General features: G+C 45.1%; 1 protein-coding gene across 5 annotated transcripts in view; it reads right to left on the bottom strand.

Moving 5' to 3' along the window:
• Nucleotides 1-21034, bottom strand: part of LOC121675791 — a 75182-nt gene that overhangs the window by 37207 nt on the left and 16941 nt on the right. For all 5 annotated transcript variants that reach the window (XM_042051535.1, XM_042051537.1, XM_042051534.1 and 2 more), the window contains 2 exons: nucleotides 4007-4082; nucleotides 2256-2746 (listed from right to left, as the gene is read on the bottom strand). In XM_042051535.1, the coding sequence (XP_041907469.1) occupies nucleotides 2256-2746; nucleotides 4007-4082 (567 nt within the window). The remainder of the gene's footprint in view (nucleotides 1-2255; nucleotides 2747-4006; nucleotides 4083-21034) is intronic.

Below are 21034 nucleotides of genomic sequence, written 5' to 3'. Positions count from 1 at the left end.
ATTCATCTTCCCTGATATTCTTTGTCATCTGTCAGCTGCACAGAGCTGCAGGAATGGGAAGTAAGGCTCTGGGATAAGAGCGAAAGCCACATCTGCTACTCAAAAAAAAAGGTCTATCTGATAAATGTTTCAGCTGCATTCTCATGGGCAAGCACATGACAGCAAGGGCAAGAATCACAAAGCAAGAATAGCTTGGTGTTCGGAGCCCAGATGAAGCCTCAGACTAGCCTGTTTAATATTAACATTCCTCATATGCATTGTTTACCTGACTAAGAAACACATGATGCCACACACTGCCCAGGCAGTTAATAAGAGCCATTTTTGTTGGAAAATGGAAACAGACCAGAAAACAAACACCCCGGTCCCATTTTATAAGTGGGGAATGGAGGTCTTGAATGAGTTTCATAGGAGAAATAAGGACAGGTAGCAAGCAAAGACTCATCATAAAGCTTCAAGATGTTACTGGCTGAAAGCTAACCAATTAAAATTATAAAAATAATACAAATTACCAAATACAACATTCAGGCTGCATCTCACTTTGCATGTGTGTGTCATGTCATGTTGTGCCCTCAGTACATTTTCTTTCAAATTAAATCCACCAGCTGACTAACCTTTCTTTATAACATGGATTCCACAACCTGAAATGTTAATGACATCCACAGTAAAAATGTTTTTTAAATAACACACTGCCACCTCCACTCCAGATTTTAAGTGCTTTTGCAAAAATCTTTGCCACAATTAATCCAGAAGTGTAGAGAGCAAATGGACAAGGAAGCCAATTATTCTCAAACAAAAAACAACAGTTTGGAAAGCTTGTTTAAATTAGCCCCTAACCCTCACCAATACACTCCTAAAAACAGTGCTGAAAGGAGCTTAAAGGAGAGCAGGCAGATGCTATGCCTGGGATCCAAATCAGAGAAATCACCTGGGCCAAAAGAAACATTTCCCCATTTACTCATGTGCACTGTAAAAAAAAAGAGAAGGCTGGGCACAGGCTTACTAGCTTTCTTCTCCTCTCATAAGGATGTGAGACTAATTAAAGTCTGTCAGTATCAGTAGAAGATTTGGGTGATGTGAAATGCAAGACTGGGCCTTTTGAATGTTCTGTGAGCAGAAACTTGGCTAGAAGGTTGAAAAGGGGGTGAGGAAAACTGCACTGAAAACACAAGTCTCTGCATTATGTATTCATGGGATGTATGCTGCCAGCAGGACTGAGAAAAACCAGCAATGTAATAGGGAAATGGAAATCTCACTTTTAGACATCTTAGAAAATAAATACATAGTCTTTTCTTTTAATGGGTCCATCTTGTAGGCTTAAAAGGAGTGTTGCAAGCAAGGTTAAAACTAGTACGTCCAACCAACCAGAGGCAGTGAAATTCCTCCCTAATGAGAGGAAATTCACAACTGAAAATAATTGGTTTTAACTTACTGCAGTGTACCAGGGCCAGCAGATGTCTGCACATATCTTTTTAAACTGACACTACACCAGTGCAAATAGAAAAACAAATAATGAAGAGAGCTGAAATACTAACTCTACAGCAAGGCCTTTTGAAAGGGAGGCACCAGATGGGAACTGCACAGGGCAGCCTGCCTCATTTCCCAGGCCATGCAGAGACAAGGCAAACTTCTAGCATTTCCACACCTCAGTCCCAGGCCAAACTAAGTCCTGCAAAATCAAGAGTAACTGCATCTAGAGGAAACTGTAAACAGTCTGTTTGTAAAGTGTTAAGAAGGTAAAAAGCACTGTTTTACATTCCTGTAAAACTCCTACGAGGCATAAAGAGATCTGGGCCCAAGGAGGTCAACAAGTGTGGAAACACCTATCATCATCAAGTCTCCAACCACTTTCACCAAAGGCTTTTTTTATACATCCCTAAGCGATGAATTAATTTTGGAGGAAGTGATATAGGTCAGATCATGGAAGCAGTGGTAACCTGATGAAAGCAAACGCCAGTGATTTTGTTCCTGTGCCGCGCAATGAACTGGACAGTACAAGTGCTGCCTTCCTCATGGGGTAGCAAGAGAACAGCCCAACTGCAGCAGGAGCCACTCAAGAAGCAGTGCCTGTACCTCTCAAGAGGGGTATCTACAGTTACCCCAATCTATCCTAGACAGACAGCAGAAGAACCCTGCAAGTATGCCCCTGAAGACATGACCACAAGAAGTGAGCCTTGCCTCAATAACCCTTTCCTGTCTTTGCTTACCGCACCTTTTTTCAAGCGATGCTGCTTTCCTCACGTGAAGTTCTGCCTTACCTGCTGCATTTTTTCCAGGTCAAGGCTGGGCCTGCTGACCTTATCCCCGTATCCTTGTCGATGTCTCTTACAAGGCATGACTTGCTCAAGGCCCGCCCCAACACTTGTGAAGATTAAAGGTCTGGAGGCTGGGCTCCGCACCAGGGGCTGGAGTCTCTTGGGAGGGGAGGCACTGAACGACACGGGGCTCGGGCTGGCGTGGAGGCCATCACCCTGCTCTGCCACGGGCCGGAAGGACATGGCGCACAAGTTCTTCACTTCTTCGTCGCTGGAGGAGGTGTTGTTGCCGTCACTGCAGCAGGCCAGCCGGCTGACCTGGGACCACTTCCGCTTCTCCGTGGCAAACTCTCGGTTGATGCGCTCCAGCTCCTCTTCTGAGCTGTGGCGGTCAAGGCTGGCATGGAAGAGGGCCCGAACCTTGCAGCATTGGTTCTCCTGGTTCTGGAGCTGGTTGGTGGCCAGAGGAGTCAGGGCACAATTCCGTCTTCTCTCTAGTGGGAGGAGGAGACAGAGGAGAGGCAGAGCAGATCTGGGTCCCACAGCCTAATAAAATGGGCCTGTTTTCTCCTGACCTGTTGTTTTCATCTCCTCCCAAGTAAACTTCTGAGCTGTTTCTCCACCTTCTCTTCCCCAGATCAAACACCCCCCTGCTGAATGCTTCCCTTTGGAAGTTTCCAGACCTTTGGTCAGACCAGACTGCTAGATGTCATCATCCCCTTTCAAACCATCACCTGGAAGTCTAGTTCCAGAGAAAGAACATGGACCTGTCACCCACCTCACCTCCTCAAGGTGGAGAAGACATGAGCTTACAAACGTGTTGCAAGGCACTTGCCTCTAGCTGAAAACATTAACTTCTAGTGACCAGTTCTCAGGGCAGAAGAGGTGAGTAAGTGACGCTATTCTAAACGTCACCTTTATGGCTCAAATAAATGAGATCTGGTTTCTGGAAATAAAAATCCTCTATTATGAGACTTGTCACACAAGAGAGACTGTCTTCAGTCACAAGCTAGGCATGCTTTATCTCTTCTGCTGAGCTCTTTCTATGCTAAGCATATGGAGCAGGGATTTGAATTCTGACAGGACATGTCCTGTGGGTCAGGAATTGAACTTCTGCTGCCTCGGCATAAGAATCCACTTGAACCTGGGCACAGGGCATGCACTAATGGCAAGCTTAGCATAACTCAGGAGATGCATTTAATACAGATTTCACCTGCAGCTCTAAGCTACTTAATATCAGTCCAAAAACAACAGCAGAGCACCTGTATCTTCTCTGTCAAAGACTCTCACTAGATGCAAGAATAGAGCTGCACAATACCAACATTATAGGAGGAAGGGAGAGAGATAAATAATGAGTCCAGCAGAATGAAGAAACTGAAAGTTAAAACTCAAAATAGCAAGGATGAGGAAACCTAGAAAAAAGATGACACAAGTGCAAAAGCATGGAATAGAAGATAAAATTTTAGTCCCAGCTCTGCTGCTGGAAGACTTGTGGACCATCTCTGCCCCATGTCTGCAGCACTGGGACTTTAACACATGATTAACAATGTCTGTTTCTGGTGGTAAAAATGCAACTGCAGCATCTGATAACACCAGCCTCTCCTTGTGAGGTCCCAAATGCTTCAAGGTGACTGACTTAAGGCATCTGATTGTGGTACATTGGGGACTGAGGAGGCACTTGCAAGAGCACAAGCGAAAAGAAAAACTGACTTCAGCCGTAGTATCCCGGGATCCTTCTATCTTCATCCCTTTACCTCTGTCGATCTGAGCAAGTTCCTGGTTCTCTCCCTCAGAGTCATCGCTGTCCTCATCACTTGGGGGATAGGAGATCTAGGGGACAAGGAGAAAGAAAAGGCTTCATTGAGAACACTGAACATTGCCCTGCTGCTGCCCAAGCCACTTCCCGCACCCTCCCCCTCTCATATCCTGCAGGCATCCACCCCACCTAACCACACACACCCAGCCATAGCACCTCCCTGTATACACGTCCTCATCTCCCAACCCCAATCTCCCACTGTATCCTCTTACTTTCAGCAACACAGAACACACAGCCTACTGCTGTCTCCACCATACTGCACTGCCAACTCTTTCCCAAGCACAATGAACATATCCTGCCTTTCGCTTCCCAGACATGTAGCTTATAACCATCATGGCCTACCACATCCACATCACGTGGATAACTGAATCTCCAAAATCTCCACTGCCGAGATAAAGACACATCCTGTCAGCAGCACTATCATCTTGCAAGGCACCCACAAATGGAAGTGGCACGTTAACTTTAGCCATCCTGTGTATGTACCCACACTTCCCCCTTGAAGTTCACACATAAGCCACCACAGAACAGACTCGCCTTGCTTTCCTACAGGACAACCCTGAAGTATTTAATAGAAATAAAAGAAACATGATTTCACAGAAATGCAGACAATACTGTTATGCTGTCCCCTCCAGGAGATAATTTACAGTACCACTGAGCACCCTTAAATGCTCCAAGAGTAATGACAATTCACATATTTTGTCAATATCAAGACTTTTCAGGAACATTTGCTCTGTGTCAGCCAATGGACTTCAAACCACTCACTCAAAACAAGCCTAACATTGAACAAACCTGGTAGCTGCCTATCGAGAGGGTTGAGAGATCTGAAACCAAGCTTTTATAGGTCAGATAGATCACGCTGCTTCTGAGTTTCCTACACAGAGGAAACCCTACCTATCTTGTTCCTAAAGTGACTTTTGTTTGGCTGCATAGAGCCTACCTGGAAGTTATTAGATCAAACCTCTGAGCTACACAGCTTAGTATGTGTCTCTGGCAACAGCCAAAACCAAATGAGTCAAAGGAAGATGCAATACTTAAAAGAAACCTTTATAAGAAACAGTTCTGGAATAATATGATCACTGCAAGATGAACTTCATTATTCCTTACACCTTTTTATTCAGAATAACAAACACTGCTGTCATTCTCAGCTGGCTCAAGCTACTTGCTCACAACAGAATCCAGTGGCAATACATTTCAAAATGTTACATGCTGTGTTTCCATTTTAAGTGTCATGGGCTGTGCTTGACTTTTATGGAAGATGAGGCAAGCATGCAACCATTACACTGATTTGAACCTTTTTTACCTCCACCACCCTGGGGAGATGTCTTTGTAGTGTTTCAGCAACCCAGAGACACAGAAGAGTAGCTACACTTAACTAGGTGTCTATGAAAGACACACTGCTGATGCAGATAAACAATAACAGTGGAGAAATTCTGATTGATACTGAATTTGACAGCTATTAAATCAACACACCTATTTTGTGATTATCCTCCAGGATTGTGTTTGGAGGGTTTTGTTCCCCCAAAAGCATGTTGACACCTGTTTTCCCCTCCTTTTTTAGAACTACCTTTTGCTCTTCTGTATTTACACTGCCCTTTGAGAAATCAAAATATATTTTCCTTCCTTGCTATTCTTTAAACTACATTCTCAGCTGTCAAATGATGAATTGGGCAAGTCAGATTTCAGATTTATCCCCACTGCAGATATTCCTGAAGTAAATGCAGGACGTTGTTTTTCCTACTACAACTATAATTTTCTTGTATGCGTTCACACACATGCACCATTTAATAAAGGCAGCTGGCACTGAGGAACACTGCCAAACACAGAGACTTCTAGTTGTCCCCAGAGCAGGTATAATACCTTGTTTGTACCATGGCAGTTCACAGAGGGGACAGCTGACACTGAGGTGCCATTGTGTAACTGCTGTACAGACAGAGGTCCTGTCTCTGTTACGAAAGCTAAGGCTCCCATTCTAACTTGAGAGGTACTGACCTTAGTCTGTCCCTCATTCCCACATAAAAACCTTTCATTTGGACATGGCAGGGTTTTCACTGAGGTTTAGCAGCTCTGCGTGGGAAACCTAGCAGCTTCAGTTTTTGTACAATGTCAATACATGGCATGGCACTGCTTCCAAAAAAAGAGGCAATGAAATCTAGCACATGCAGGTCAAACAGCTACTGCACAATGTCACTGGCTTGAGATGCTTAAGATAGGAGTTGGATTTGAGTCAATGATTGACATTTGAAGGTCTTTGTGCCTACCAGTCCTGGACTTCCAAAACACTCACTCTTCCCTGTGCAAGTGCAATTTTGACAGCTCTTCGTCTCATATGGGTAACTCTCCTCTACTGAGCCCTCCACAGTCCCTCAGGCAACCAAAGACCAATTCCCTTGCGAGTTGCCTTAAACACTTTGCTAGAGGCTTTCTTCAGAGCACCTGCAAGAAAAATCTCTTTCAAACAAGAGACTCTAGCTTTCATGCTCCCTAACAGAAAACCATCATTCATAGTAGGCTAACCATTAATCTTGCAGAGTTGAAATTTTATACCTGAAACTCCTTGCCACGACACCCCACACAGGCAAAGATTAATGAAAGATCAAAAAAACTATTCTCTCTCTGGATAACACAACTTTCCAAAAACTATACATTTGTGGAATCAAAGGCTAATGCTCTGACTAGCTGGAGATATATATTCTCTCCCTTGATTCTTCCCAGGCTTTAACAGTAACCTTCCCCTAAACATTCAGAAACATTTCACTAAACACAGCAGTACTGCCTTCAGGCCTCCAGCCTCCCTTGCACAGTCCCTGTCATATATTTGCCACAGATTTACTTTTGTCCAAGGCAGTACAGCCCCATTTTCCTCAGAAATGGCACGGCTATAGCAGAAAATTTAAAAACTCCATGTCAAAAGTCCCACCAGATCATGGCTTCCTTCACAGCGCATCAATTGCAGAACTGTTTACACTGAAAGACACCTCTTGGTATCACGGTAGTCCAAGCTCCTGCTCAAGCTGGAACAACTAGAAAGGTTGCCAGGACTGTGTCCAACACACACTGTGCCTTAACATGCAAAATTGAAAAGAATAAAATAAAATCTTCAATTCACATAGATGTGTGAATGTTTGCAAACTATGGCACAAAAGAAGCCAAAAACCAAAGGACAGGTGCCCCATCCACCCTTCAGTCTTTCTTCAGGAAACACATCAGAAAGCAGCCTCGTGTTGATGAGGATCTCAGTGTTACACCTGGGTTCTTCAGCTATGGCACCTGATGTGCCTTCTGTCAGGATAAGGACTCCTCCCGTGCCAGATGGAAACATGCACTAACCTCCCCATGCATTTCATTTTTCATCCATCTCTAGTAAGGAAATATGGGTTTGTGTAAAATAACCAGATGGTATTTAAGGAAAACTTGAGTGTAAAGCTTATACCTTTGAGGCAGTTTTAACATGAAAGACAAACTAGCAGATACAAGAAAAAACTAGAGATAGAAAAATATGTCTTTCTCATCACACTGACACTTGTCAACTGAGTAATGATAACTAACTGCAGTTGAAATTGCCCAGGTCCTAAAGGGTCACATCGCCCTTAAAGTCTAAAGCTCTGAAATGCATCAGACAATAAAAAAGTCCCACTATGCTAAAGTGGAGCTCCTCTTGGTTTGGCTTCCAGAAGAGAAATTATCCTGCTATCATACAATCAGAAGTAATGACATTAAGAATCATCTGTGAGCTTACAAAGGATAAGGAATCTCACTTCTAAGGTAGAATAAAACTCTCCCAACAGGCTTCACTTAAAGGCTGCATTGTCCTAAAAACCTAAAACACCAACAGCATGGTTTGGTGTGGTGGAGGTGTATTCATGAGGAAGAGATAATATAAAGATACAACTGACCACAGGCAACCCCTTGTTCCCAGCTTGAATGAAGAACGCACACAGGCAGGAGGGCATCATTCCCAATCTCCCTCTGGGAGTGAGGGAAGGAGGGAGTTACCTCCAGGGAGGTGGTTTTCCTGGCAGAAGCCAATACTGGCTGTGCTGCACATATAAGGCTATTTGTGACACAGGCTTGTTAACTTCAGGCCAGCCACTCCAGGGAATCTCTGTGACTACGTAAAATCCCCTCCAAGAGCCCTGGAAAGAGACTTTGCTGAGTTGGTCTCACACACTGGTTCCTGGCACAAAACCAGAAAGCAATGGATGACCTCAACAATGACTACTGATATCTCTGTGATGGGGAACTGATTTCCATTTCTTCAGACTTCAGACTGGAGAAATGAAACTAGGGCTCACTTACCTCCCCCCCACCACACTGCCTACAGAGCAGCTGCTACAGACATGGGCAACCTACAGCACAGGGCTCTTCTCAATTTCCACTGCTTGGCTTTAGCAAAAACATTTCACTAAATTTCCCTAGTGTTATTTTTCCGGGTCAACAACTGGTGCAGTTGCCATGGGACACTGCCTGATCTTGAACGAGGGAGGTGCCATCCTGCCAATTATAAGAAACTCTGAATTAGAGAGAGTTGGAAAACAAGGTAGATGATGAGACATGGAAAGGCAGTTTTGAGCCATGGAACATGAGGAAGAAGGAAGGAATGAGTCAAACAGACCTTCAAATTAACATGCAACTCCTTTCCCAAGATCTCCTTTAATTTTGAGAGATACTCAGTATTACAGGGAGAATTTATGCTAGTACAACAGGCTGGTTCTCTCCTCAAGAAAAGTTGCCAAGCTGAAGTTCAGTTCAATCTTCAAACATGCACATGTGAGACATGACTACCCAAGCTATATCTGGGATTTACAGCTGGGGTCCTTCAACAGCTAAACTCCCAGCCAGAATCATCCTGGTTTGCAAAAGCTTTTCTAGAGTATTTTTTCCACATTATGTTCCTTTTTAATTTTCACAGTAGGTGTGCCTTCCAACTCTATTCCCCATTTCCTTGCAAATGGCTACAGTTCAAACCCAGGGTTCATAACCCTTGAACATGGTCTTGCTTGACAGAGCAGCTGAGTCAATGAAAGCAGGGATGGGCCAGTGGGACACAGCACTCCCTGAGGCTCTTGTTTCTAGGCCTGCTCCATGCCAAGGACAGAAAAATTCCTATTGTAGGAATGCCATCTTCTAAATGGAGCTAGAGTGTATTTAATTGTCAGTGGTTTCACAGATCTGAGGGAAGCAGAGTCACTCCAGGTAGCCAAATCTGCAACGTTTTAATAGTCCAGTTATTATTTTTGTTCAGTGCTTACCATTCTCAGACTGCCAAACATGGTGACTGGCAACACTCAGGGTGCAGGTGGTAGCAGTCATTAACCAAAGAACATGGAAACCAAGCTTCTGCTCTGAGGAGCAATGACCGAACTGCATTTCCAGAAGCATGGGCTTAAACTGGGTTGCCTAGATCTTGAAAGGAAGGCACAAGGCTTACAAAGAACAGTGAGGATATGAGTGGTGCATGGGTGTGAGGAGGCACATGCTTGGTCCTCTTACTGTTTTAAATCGTCTCCCTCATCCACCTGCACTTTCACAAATACATACGTGTGTTTTGACCATACTGTCTACAGCTTCTGGGAAGAATTTACCCCTGTGGACAAATCTGACTAGAACTAAAGCAGATACACTACCCTAGACTTGGGGATCCTCATCTGCGAGTGGAATAAACCAGAGGACTCTATGCAGACAAGAGCACAGCTGACTCTCTGCACTCTCTCATCTGCCCCACATCGGTTCTCTTTGCAGCAGACAGAGCGTGCAAACCTCTTTCTCAAAATCTTCCCCTGCTCTTCCCAGGGCTAAGCTGAGATGATTTTGCAGGGGAAGACTAAAGATAGAAAAACCAGGAGGTTTACAAAATAAAAACCAACCAGACAAAAACCCCCAAGAAACCAGGCAAGTCCCGAAGCTTCACCATTAATCCAGAAAAGTATGTATACAGCAGCAGTGAGCCGATGGTGCTTGAATACGTGGAGTCCACAGCCACCAGAAACTGGATACCCCATGTTCCCTGTCCTGGGGAAGTGAATGCAGCTGATGCCTACAATTGAGACTCCTATTCACCCTGGTCTATTCTTAGAAACTCTGGGCAAATATTGTTACAAGAGTGCAACCAAGACCATGCTTTTAAATTCCACACAAAATAGAAATAAGTACTTGCAAACAAACTAGAACAGACTCAGTTCTACCAATGGTATAGGCACCCATATGGATGCACACTCCTCCTATCAGGCATCACACATCTGTGACAACAAAAGACACAACATGAATGCTATCAATTAAAAAATTAGTCTTTAAAAGGCCTCCTAGGCAAAAAACACCCAGACTCTGTTCCTTAGCACCCAAAATACTCCAAATCTGAGAGAACCCCATTCAGTTTATTTATCCTCAAAGCCACTATGAGAACAAGAATCTCTCTGATTAAACATAGCTGCAGTCATGTTTGGGGCCATGATTTCAAAGGTTATAAATTTCACTTGTTAAAAATACAGATAAAGCAAAATCACTACAGCACTCACTCAGCAGGTGGATGGGGTCTGGTAACAAAGGTGTTACCACAGAAATAGAGCCTTTAATCCTTCAATTTCCTTCTTGACTTCCCAGACTACTGTGTTCCAAAGTAAGACTGCTTCTGCAGTATGGGAGCCAGGGGAATAGTGCAGCTCCATGCTGTGATATGTATCACTCTCTCTGGTAGCAGGAACTTACACAAAATTCTCAAACTATCCCTATGTTGTTAGCTTAAGAGGCTAGTTAAGTTTTATAGCTCTTCCTACAAGTGACAGAAACCATACACTACTCCAACTCCACTTCTACCTGCAGGTAAAGCTCACAGATGTTCCACTTCTCAGTAAGTGTCCCACAAATCTCCTACCCTCCTCCCACACTCAGCTTCTGCTCCATACAGACACCCAGCACAGCCTGGCCTCAGGTGGCAGTCACCTGCATGGACCCACACTATGAGTTTCTCAACAGCTCTGTTACTCTACTTACAGCTTTGCTGATGCGATGAAGAGAATTATGGCTAATTCCTACCCAAGTTTCAAGGATTTTCATGGAGGCTGGCATTCACCTGTTCACTTTCTCATCCTATGAGGGAAGACAGCATAGCTCAGATGAGAACTAACAAAGAAAAAGGTGGCAAAACGTTGGAAAGCACCCATCAGAAAGAAGCAGCAACAGTTGGGCTGCAAAGAGATCCCTTTCCAAAGGGGGTCAACTGCCCTGACGGCTCTCAGCTTGGAGCCCTTGAAGCCTGGCTGACACCCAGCAGGAGCAGTGCTATTCAGCAGTGTTGACACCACAAAGCACAGCAATCTGGAAAGACAAAAAGGACCCTGAAGGATTAAAGACCATTACAGGGCCTCATCCATGCTGCACTAAGATACAGTGACTTAGCTTCATCTGTAACTTACAGCCCATTTGCTGCTAAACCTTAGCTCCAAATAGTCAGATTAAAAGCAAAACTATTTATCACAGGCTGACAATCCGCTCAGACATAGGGAGTTCTAGGGGCACCTAGAACTGGAAGGGCACCTATAATAGCTGATCTTATCTGTAGTGCATTTACGCAGGGAGGGAGGATGGGAGCTGACTGCTCACACCAGTGCCAGCCATTCCTGCCTTGGCCACAGGGATTTAAAGACACTCCTCCCAACTCATACCCTACCCCCACCAGCGTAGCTCAGTTACCATATTGCTGTGATGGGAAAAGGTTTCTTTGCACAGGCCAACTTCTCTGGCAGTTTACAGCAACTCCTCAGCATTCCATGAGTCCTGTCAACCAGGGAAGCACGGCTGACAGCAGCTGGCATAAACAACACATCTGGTAACAGTTTTTCCATTCCCTACTCAAAAGACTCAGAGGGCAACTGCCTTTGCCCTGAGATACTTCCTTAGCTGAGGAGAAGCTGCTTGTGTTAGGAGACCTCGCTCGACACTCACCTCTGCTCAGCCATAAAGAACTACATTAGCCGCATTTGCAAACACAAGGAACAATGCCTTACAGTCAGGCTGGAAAATACATTTGGAGCACATGAGACATTTCAGGCTTCTCCTCCTCTCAAAATCTCACATTAACCCCTCTGAGTGCAAGCAGATGAGAGCTGTTTCATCTCTATGGATTTACACCAAGCTTCTTGTGTTTTATCAGAGAGCAAACCAGTAGGATAATCCTTTCAGACCAGGTCTTTGATCCATCTGGTCAGGCACCTTCGAAGTAAGAGACAGGGACATGCTATAACTTGCAATGGCTCTCACTGCACCAGATTCTTTCCTGGTAAACTTTGTGTGATTCCAAGTGGTTCCTAGTTGGGAAAATCTGACAAATGGTTTGTCAGATCGTCCCACACATGGAGGGATGGGCTAGAGATGAGCGCACAAAGACAGAATTTGAATAATCACTCTCTTCTCCAGTATACAACACAGAAGGCACAAAATTAAATTAGTATGAAGTAGGTTCTAAATAAACAACAGATGATCATTTGGCAGTGTGTAGTTAAGGTGTGAAATACTTGCCACAGGATGTTCTGGATGCAAATACCCTACACAGATTTGGTGGTGTAAAATGAACAGGTTTAGGTAAAAGAAGCCTACTGGATTACTAATGCAGGAGATGGGATACTGGGGGAAACTGTAGGTCTAACACAGGATGGATGCTCCTAAATCCGATTCATGGAAGAGGGACACAGAGTACCATGCATTTACTTACAATGTCACAATGTAAGGGAGATTCACAGAGCAAAGTGTAACAGTGTTCCTTCAGGTCAACTCACCCCACCACAGAGTGCTACTGAGACAGTGTCCAAGCACCAAATACTAAACTAGCATGCCCACATATCAGTTTGGGGGCAAGATGGGAAAAGCTGCATTGCACCGCAGCCCTCTGCAAAATACCATTGAGCAGTTTCCCAAAAGTGATTGGTTCTGTCCAAGCCAGAACAAAAAGGGTTCTCTGAGAACAAAAATCTGTACATGGAATCTGCTGATTTTTCAAGCTTGTAAATTACTTCAGTTTATATGCTTCACACCAAATACCTCTGTTCTCTCCTCTTAATTAGCCTTTGGCCATAGAACTTTATTTCCTTGGAATAACCAACTCATAGGAGTAAAGAAAAAAAAGAAACACACACAAGAACAGTCTGGCTGCAGACAACTGTCTGGAACAACCACTTGGCTTTGTGTGTAATAACTAGGTGACAGGATATGGAAGGATTATTTTCAACTTTTCCAGCTTACATCCAGACACTCTCAGCAAACTGGAGAACCTAGCTGCCTGTCTGGCACCTTTCCCCAAGATGGGAAATTCCCCATTCAACCAAAGGAAATTTTATTCTCATCTTATGCCCATATAGAGCTTGGCAGATTGTGGCCTGTCATGCCAAGAAATAAGGATATCAGTTAAATAAAAACCATCATGCATCATGGAGACAATGTGACCCCATTAGGAAGGAGTAAGATGAGACAGATTGCTGAATAAAATAGGTGTGAAGGGATAGGATCTTTGTGCTATCAGCAACTCCAATTGTGTGATCTCCTCGAAATCCTGGCTCAAAACCAGGTTTGTAGCCAAGACAAATCAATTAATCAGCTACCAAGCAATAGTTTGGTCCCTAGAAATATGAGAAACCAAGGCCTGCCTATTCTCATTGGGGACATTTATGAATATTAAGGTATTTGGACATCTCCCAAATACCAGGTATCTCCCATCCTTTCATACATCTAAATTCAGGTAAGGACCATCTACCTCGAAGTCAGGCAACAAACCTCAGGTGAACCTATCCATGAAATGGAAGACATGACTAATAAAAGCCTCCTCTGGAGACCTAACTCTAGACTTTGGTTTTTCCTCCTCAGAAAGTGTTTCAATAGGTCTTCTCATATGGGCTGATGCTGGAACTAGGATGGGCAGGTGAATCCAGGCAAAGCTGTAGAGGGCTTTTCTCAGGTGTGTTTGCTGGGTACAAAGAATGACCAACCCAGTCGTGCTGTTTGAGGAAGGTAACCCATAGCCTCACAGTCTACCATGCCTTAGGGATACCTCCCCGAGTTTCACCACCTCTCCTCGCTCACAACACTCATCTGAAGGGTGCATGCCAGTGGAGCACGGGCATCGATCTGCTCTCAGCACCACGGCTCAGGCCTTGGCAAGCTGAAGTGGCTCTGCAGCAGGCTGAGCCTGGATGATGAACTGCTTGGAGAAGTGTGCCAGGGGAGGAGAGGGCTGGAAACAAAGAAACAAGGGGCTAGTCCACACCAGCTGCTTTGTAAAGCACACACAGAATCTTCTTTGGGCTTTTAGCCCCTGCCACCCTTAGATAACACTCCGCTGTGCTAACACAGAACAACTAGAAAGAACCAGGATTTGGATTACTGCACATGCAGCCATGTGGCAGCTTCAGTGTAAACTTACTAAGCAAGATACTTTCTCACATACACATCCAACAGGAAGTTTCCAGAAGCATCCACGGTATTTCACTCTCCATGAAGCCATCAAGGATGGACTAGAGAACTAATCATGTGAGCTCTTCACATGGGTACTCTGTTATGGCATTCCCATTGTGCTAGAGCTTCTCAACGGGATAACAGCAAAAGTTCACCTGGCTGAGCACGTGGTGTGCTGCACTGATTACAGAGGAGATTAAAAAAATTTAAAAAAAAACCAAACTACTCACCATGTAAGATCTGCTCCCTCTGCCTCAGCCAGCTCCCAAGACGCCCCACCCTCAAAACACCTATCCTACAAGGACTGAACAATTCAGTGTGACATATAGACTGAGGTACATATGGATGCCAGGTCTGTGTCCAAACAGACCAGCCCATGGCAGAAAGGAGGTTATAATGGGCACAAAAACCAAGAACATAGCAAGAGAGGGAAGAAATGCCTAGAGACACCCTGAGCTGTCCACCCCCAAGGAGCGACCACGCTGATCCAGAAGAAACCTTCTCTGAACTGTGCTTCACCTGTTTGTTGCATCCCCACAGCTTGGGCAGCCCTGTGCCCAGCCTGGCACGGAGACAGCTCTGCATAGGTCACGCTGGACCGTATGTCCTTTACATCGACTTTTAGGCCTGGGTCACAGCAGAGTTCACTGCACAGGGAAGGCTTTCAGTGCAGATAAAGGTCACAACTAATTGGCTTTTCTCGAAATCCTTGCCTGGGTGTTCACGCTGAGTACTTGTGGGTGGTGCTGGTGCCTATTCACAAACAGCTTAGCTGGCTGACTGCTGGTCACCGGTGGCAGGAGGACAAACAGGCTCTGCCCACGGCCACGCACAACAGCTCCTGCCGCAGAACACGGCCCGAGCACACACATACCTGTGATGCTGGTTGCTAGGAAGAGCTGGGTCACCCAGCAACCTGAATCCCACTCAACCGGAGAACAGGAGCTACAGATAAAGGCACGGGGGTAGGAGGGGTTGGTGCTGCCTACAATGTGTGTGGGAGTCTTACTTCCCACTGAAAAGGGAATACAGCCCTTGGTCCCCATTCTGAGGAATCCAAACAACACTTCTGTGACCTCAGGCATGCTCCAGGAACAGACAGAGAAGCTGGCCAGGCTGACACATTACAGCAGTGGTGCCCTGCCCACCCACCACTCCACAGAATTCTCCTAAGCGGATGCAAGCCTTGCTTTTTGCTGTAAAAAAAGGTGAACCCACTTTTTTGTGACAGCCATATAATTAAAATAAATAATGACCTGGTTCTGCTTTCTATTTTCACCTCAAATATGAGCTCTTTTCATGCTCAGGAAAACGTTTAGCATCCCAAACAGTGCAGCAAATTTGGAACTTGGAGGACAATGCATGACAGCGGGAAATGAAGAACTGCACTATCCAGCAAAGAAAAATAATCAGTTTTCACTGAAATCCCAAAGTTAAATACATAGCACTGACTTTTCAGAATTTAGTTTTTCATTCAAATAAAATTCAAAGATTGGGAAATACAAGGAAAAGTAATGAGATTTCTTTGTGCCTCTGGGAGGTGGACTTTTTTTCAAGCTAGGCCATAGTTTCCTATCAGTCATAAAGGCAAGCTGAATGTCTCAATGAACTACCCCAATGTCAGTGAATGGCCTATCATGCTGTATTTGCAGTATCTGCAACTTGTCTGAAGTACCACTCTTTGGAATTAAGTCTGTACAGGAGATTATCAGTGCTGAATGTCTGCACAGAAAAGATGACAACCCTTAAAGATTCAGACCTTCGAAGCCAAGTAGAAAGAATTGCAAAGCCATTATTTTACAATGCCTCAGGCAGAAGTTTCAAAAACCCAAAGCTTAAAGTGTCTGGGATTGCCTGTTCTATTCTTAGCCTTAGCTAAGTATCTACCACAGCATTTCAAACCCACTAACATATATATTTTTAGTCCAAATTATCACAAACATAACTTCAGGCATATTCATAGATACTCCAAAAGTCAAAACTGTACTTACACACTTAGATTTGTGCGCTTGTGTCTTTCCTGAGATTACAACAAACCAGAGGCATCTAACGCAACCAGTTGATGTAACAGGAAGAAAAGCAAAGTTTCAGTATAAAACAGAGTCCTCCAGCTCTAGAGGAATGAACTTGTTTGGTGGGATCTGTTGAAAACTCCAGAAAGGAGAGAAAACCTGCATACACCACAGCAGACAAAGCTAAATTTTCCCTGTGCCAAGCTGAAGACCTGTGACACATGACAAGCAATCAGCCCAAAGAAAGACAGAAATCAGTCTGTGGTCATTCATAGTAAGCACAAGCACTTATGCAGACCTTTGAAAGCACACCCACTGTGCATCAGTAACAACACCACTCCACTCTCTTTTGGTCTAAGGAGAAAAAAATAACACGCCCGGCTCTGCAGAGTAACAAGCTACCACAGGGACAGTGACTCAGGAGTCACTGCCTGCAAGCTTGAGGTTCACTTTGCACGGCCAGCTGAATCCCCTTCATACAAGGAGGATGAAGATGATTTCCAGTTGCCCGTCAGGGCTGGCCAGCCAGCCCAGACTCTCATAGCCGATTCCAGATACACATGCCAGTAGAAAATAACTGAGATGACTTTCTGGTCCCCAGTGCTGTGTATGCACACATACAAGCTGCAAGGGTACATGAGGAGAGCTGACACAGTGGCTTTGTTAATGCCTAGCACACAATTCCCTTTAAGCAAGTATAAGGCTAAAATTATGTGGAAGAGAAATGCAGTTCTCTGTCACCACAACACTCACATATGACTTCATACCATTGATCAAGGAAGTGACAAACATGTCTGAATTACTTCTGCCCAGGACCAAAATGAATATGCCAAGTACATAAGTAATTTAACAACTGTTGTGGACTAGAACATCAGTTGTATCACCTCCAAAGTTATTTGTGTCAACAGCAAAGTTGGAATGAAATTAAAGTGCTCAGTTTTTTTTGGCTGCATGTTCCAGCCAGTTAATTTTTTAACACACCACAATCCAACTGTTTCACTGTGATAACACCTAGGGCCACTAATTAAGGGCTTAGTTTGACTGGCAATGCACAGACTTGTTCCAGCCAGATGCTCCATACCCCAAGGACCTTGCTTGCAAGCAAAGCTCAGAAAAGAGACACCCACACTTTAGCCACTACATAAATAGCAAAGCCACAAGAGTTAAAGAGAAACTTGGAAGAAACACATTTGTGTGAGAAATCCCTACCCCAAATTGTGGGGATGAACAAGACATTTGATTTGCAGAAAGCTCACAGAGTTGGTCAGAGAATACTTCTAAGGGCTCAATATCAGTACTCCATCACAAACCCACATGCAAGCCCAAGATATGCATTTTAAAAGCTCCTAGATCAGCCTGACTTATAGTTCAGAAAGTGTTTCTCAGGGCTACCAGTCCAAAACTATGAAAGGAAATAACAAAAAACTGTACTAGACTGTAATATTGGACAACTAACACACACACAAAAAAAAAAAAAAAAAAAAAAAAAAAAAAAAAAAAAAATCAGGCCCTCAGTTACAGGTCCCTCTCACTTTCCTCGTTTGAAGCATTTCACTACAATATGGGACACTCCCCCTTCTCACTCTTTTTCTCCTGTCCCAACTGCTCTGGAACAGATCCAGTTGCCAGCTGTTATCAAAGATGACCCCTAACCTGTTAAGTCAGATCTGCTTCTGGTTTAAAAACAGCCAAAAAGGTTCCTGAATCTGGCCTAATCTCTAGCAAGCAACACCAGACCACTGAAGCAAGAGGTAGACCAAAGACTGAGTCACCAGGCAATACCCTCTCCTTTCTTGGATTTAGCCACAGAAGCTGAGGGTTGAAGAGCTGAAGCTCTTAAGCTAACAGGCTGTGCTACAAACTACAAGAGCTCAGGAGCGGACACGCTGCCCCTGCTGCAGGGGCACAAGTGCCCAGTGGGAAGACATGTAGGAAAACTTGACACCCACAAGTCCACAGGCCCTGATGGGATGCTTCCACAAATGTTGAGAAAGCTGGAAAATACCATAGCTAGGCCATTCATGATCATCTTTGAAAGGTCATGGCAATCAGGAGAGGTGCCTGAGAACTGGAAGAAAACAAATGTTACCCCAGTCTTCAGAAAAGGCAAGAATTAGGAGTCAGGGAACTACCAGCCAGTCTGCATCACCTCAATCGCTAGAAATGTGATGGAGTGCCTCATTCTGAAGGCCCTGTGTATCCACATGGATGACAAGGAGTAGTCAGCATGAATTTACTAATGTCATGCCTGACAAACCTGACTGCCTTCTACAGTGAAAGAACTACCTGGCTGGATGAGGGGAGAGCAGTGGATACTGTCTACACTGACTCCAGCAAGACTTTCAACACTGTCTCTCACAACATCCTCATAGGCAAACTCAGGAAGTGTGGACTGGATGAGGGGACAGTGAGGTAGATTGACAACTGTTTGATGGTCATAATCAGGGGCACACTGTCTGGTTGAAGGCCTGTCACTAGTGGTGTCCCCCAAGGTTCAATACTGGGCCCAATATTGTTTAACTCATTCATCAATGACTTGGATGAAGGGGCAGACGCCTCCTCAGCTAGTTCACAGATAATACAAATCTGGGAGGAGTGGCTGATACCCCAGAGGGCTGTGTGACCCTTCAGAAGGGCCTCAACAGGCTGGAGAGATGGGCAGAGAGGAACCTCCTGAAATTCAACAAAGGGAAGTGCAGGGTCCTGCAGCTGGGGAAGAATAACCCCATGGACCAGCACAGGCTGGGGGCTCAGCTGCTGGAAAGCAGCTCTGTGGACAACAACCTTGGGGTCCTGGTGGGCGACAAGGTGTCCGTGAGCCAGCAGCGTGTCCTGTGGCCAGGGAGGCCGGCGGTGTCCTGAGGTGCACTGGGATGAGCACTGCCAGCAGGTTCAGGGAGGTGATCCTGTCCCTCTGTTCAGCCCTGGTGAGGCACACCTGGAGCGCTGTGTCCAGTTCTGGGCTCCCCAGTACAAGAGAGACATGGAGCTGCTGGAGCACGTCCAGTGGAGAGTAACAAAGATGGTTAAGGGACTGGAATATCTCTCTTACCAGGAAAGGCTGAGGGAGCTGGGCTTGGTCAGTCTCAAAAAGAGGCAACTGCGAGGGAATCTCATCAATGCATATAAATACCTAAAGAGGAGGGGTCAACAGGATGTCTCCAGGCTCTTCCCAGTGGTGCTGAGCAATAGGACAAGGGGCAACAGGCAGGAACAGATGCACAAGAAGTTCCACCTGAACATGAGGAAGAACTTCTTTACTGTGTGGGTGACCAAGCCCAGAGAGGTTGTGGAGTCTCCCTCACTGGAGATATTCAAGAACCATCTGGACACAATCCTGTGCCATGTGCTTTAGCATGACCCTGCTTGAGCAGGGAGCTTGGAACAGATGATCTACTGTGGTCCCTTTCAACCTTACCTGTTCTGGGATTCTGTGAAGACAGCAAGGTCAGCTATCTTCCAAGGTGAGGGGCTCAAATTTGAACCCCAACTATCACACTTGAGAGCCCAGCCACCCTTATCAGAAACTGCTGGCTGAGCATGCTAACCCAACATCAGGTGAAGTGTCACACAGTCCCTCCCTTCCCACCATGGTGACTTCTGGAGAAAGGGAAATAAAGGGACACTTTCTGAGAGACACCAGCACATCTCCTGAGTCAAACTCCTCTGAGCAGCGCTAGCTGTCAACTGCCTAAAGCTTCAGTAAGGAAAAAGAGAAGTCCACTACATCAACACCCAAAACTTGCATATTTTTTTGGTTTCACTTACAGAAGGCCATGGCACCCTCTCAGCTTCTCCAAGTGGGAAAAGACTAGGAGGACCTATCACAGCCACACTAAACCAATTCAGGACACATCATACAAAAATAAAACCTTACAGTGGGCAGAAATTTCATCCTGAAAAGATTGCCAGAGCCTGGTTGCCAATCCAAGGTTGGTCAAATCTTCCACACTTGTAAAAATGAGTTGACAGTTTACCCAAGGACAGTCTCCTGGGACTTTGGCTGATTTCAATACAGTTGTAAGCTAGAAGCACAACAGCAGCTTGCTTTTCCTTGAATTTGGGAACCTCCCATAGAGGTCATAAAGTGCAAAAGCGAGTGGGCAATGAAGGAGAAGAGCAGCTAAGCACACTGTTATTAAAGCTCAAAAAGCTCTTGGTTTGGGTGGTGAATGCAGATCAATTCTTACTCTATCCAAACTTGATGCTCGTTCTCCACTTACAGGACTACAGACCTGATTCTATGCTCTCACCTAACTTTTCACTAGGCTTCAACGACAGCACACTGGACCTTTTAAATAATGCATGTACCATACAAACCAGAATACGTACAGACCTGCATAGACACAGACCAAGGCCAAGAAAGCAGAAGTCTGGTCAGTGCCTGGCAGCCCCACATCAGGAGGGCAGTAGTGCAAAATGGTACAGGACACTTGGCCTTGACACAGGGTCCATGCACAGCACAGGCACCAGAAGCTTCCACACTGCTCACCCCCTGTGACACCTACCCCAGAGGT

This window comes from Corvus kubaryi, unplaced genomic scaffold, assembly GCF_017639235.1.
Source record: "Corvus kubaryi isolate FWS band 111438036 unplaced genomic scaffold, C.kubaryi_AGA036_p1.0 76, whole genome shotgun sequence".
NCBI lineage: Eukaryota > Metazoa > Chordata > Aves > Passeriformes > Corvidae > Corvus > Corvus kubaryi.
The sequence above is the reverse complement of the archived record's forward strand: the minus strand, read 5'-3'. Positions and strand labels throughout refer to the sequence as shown.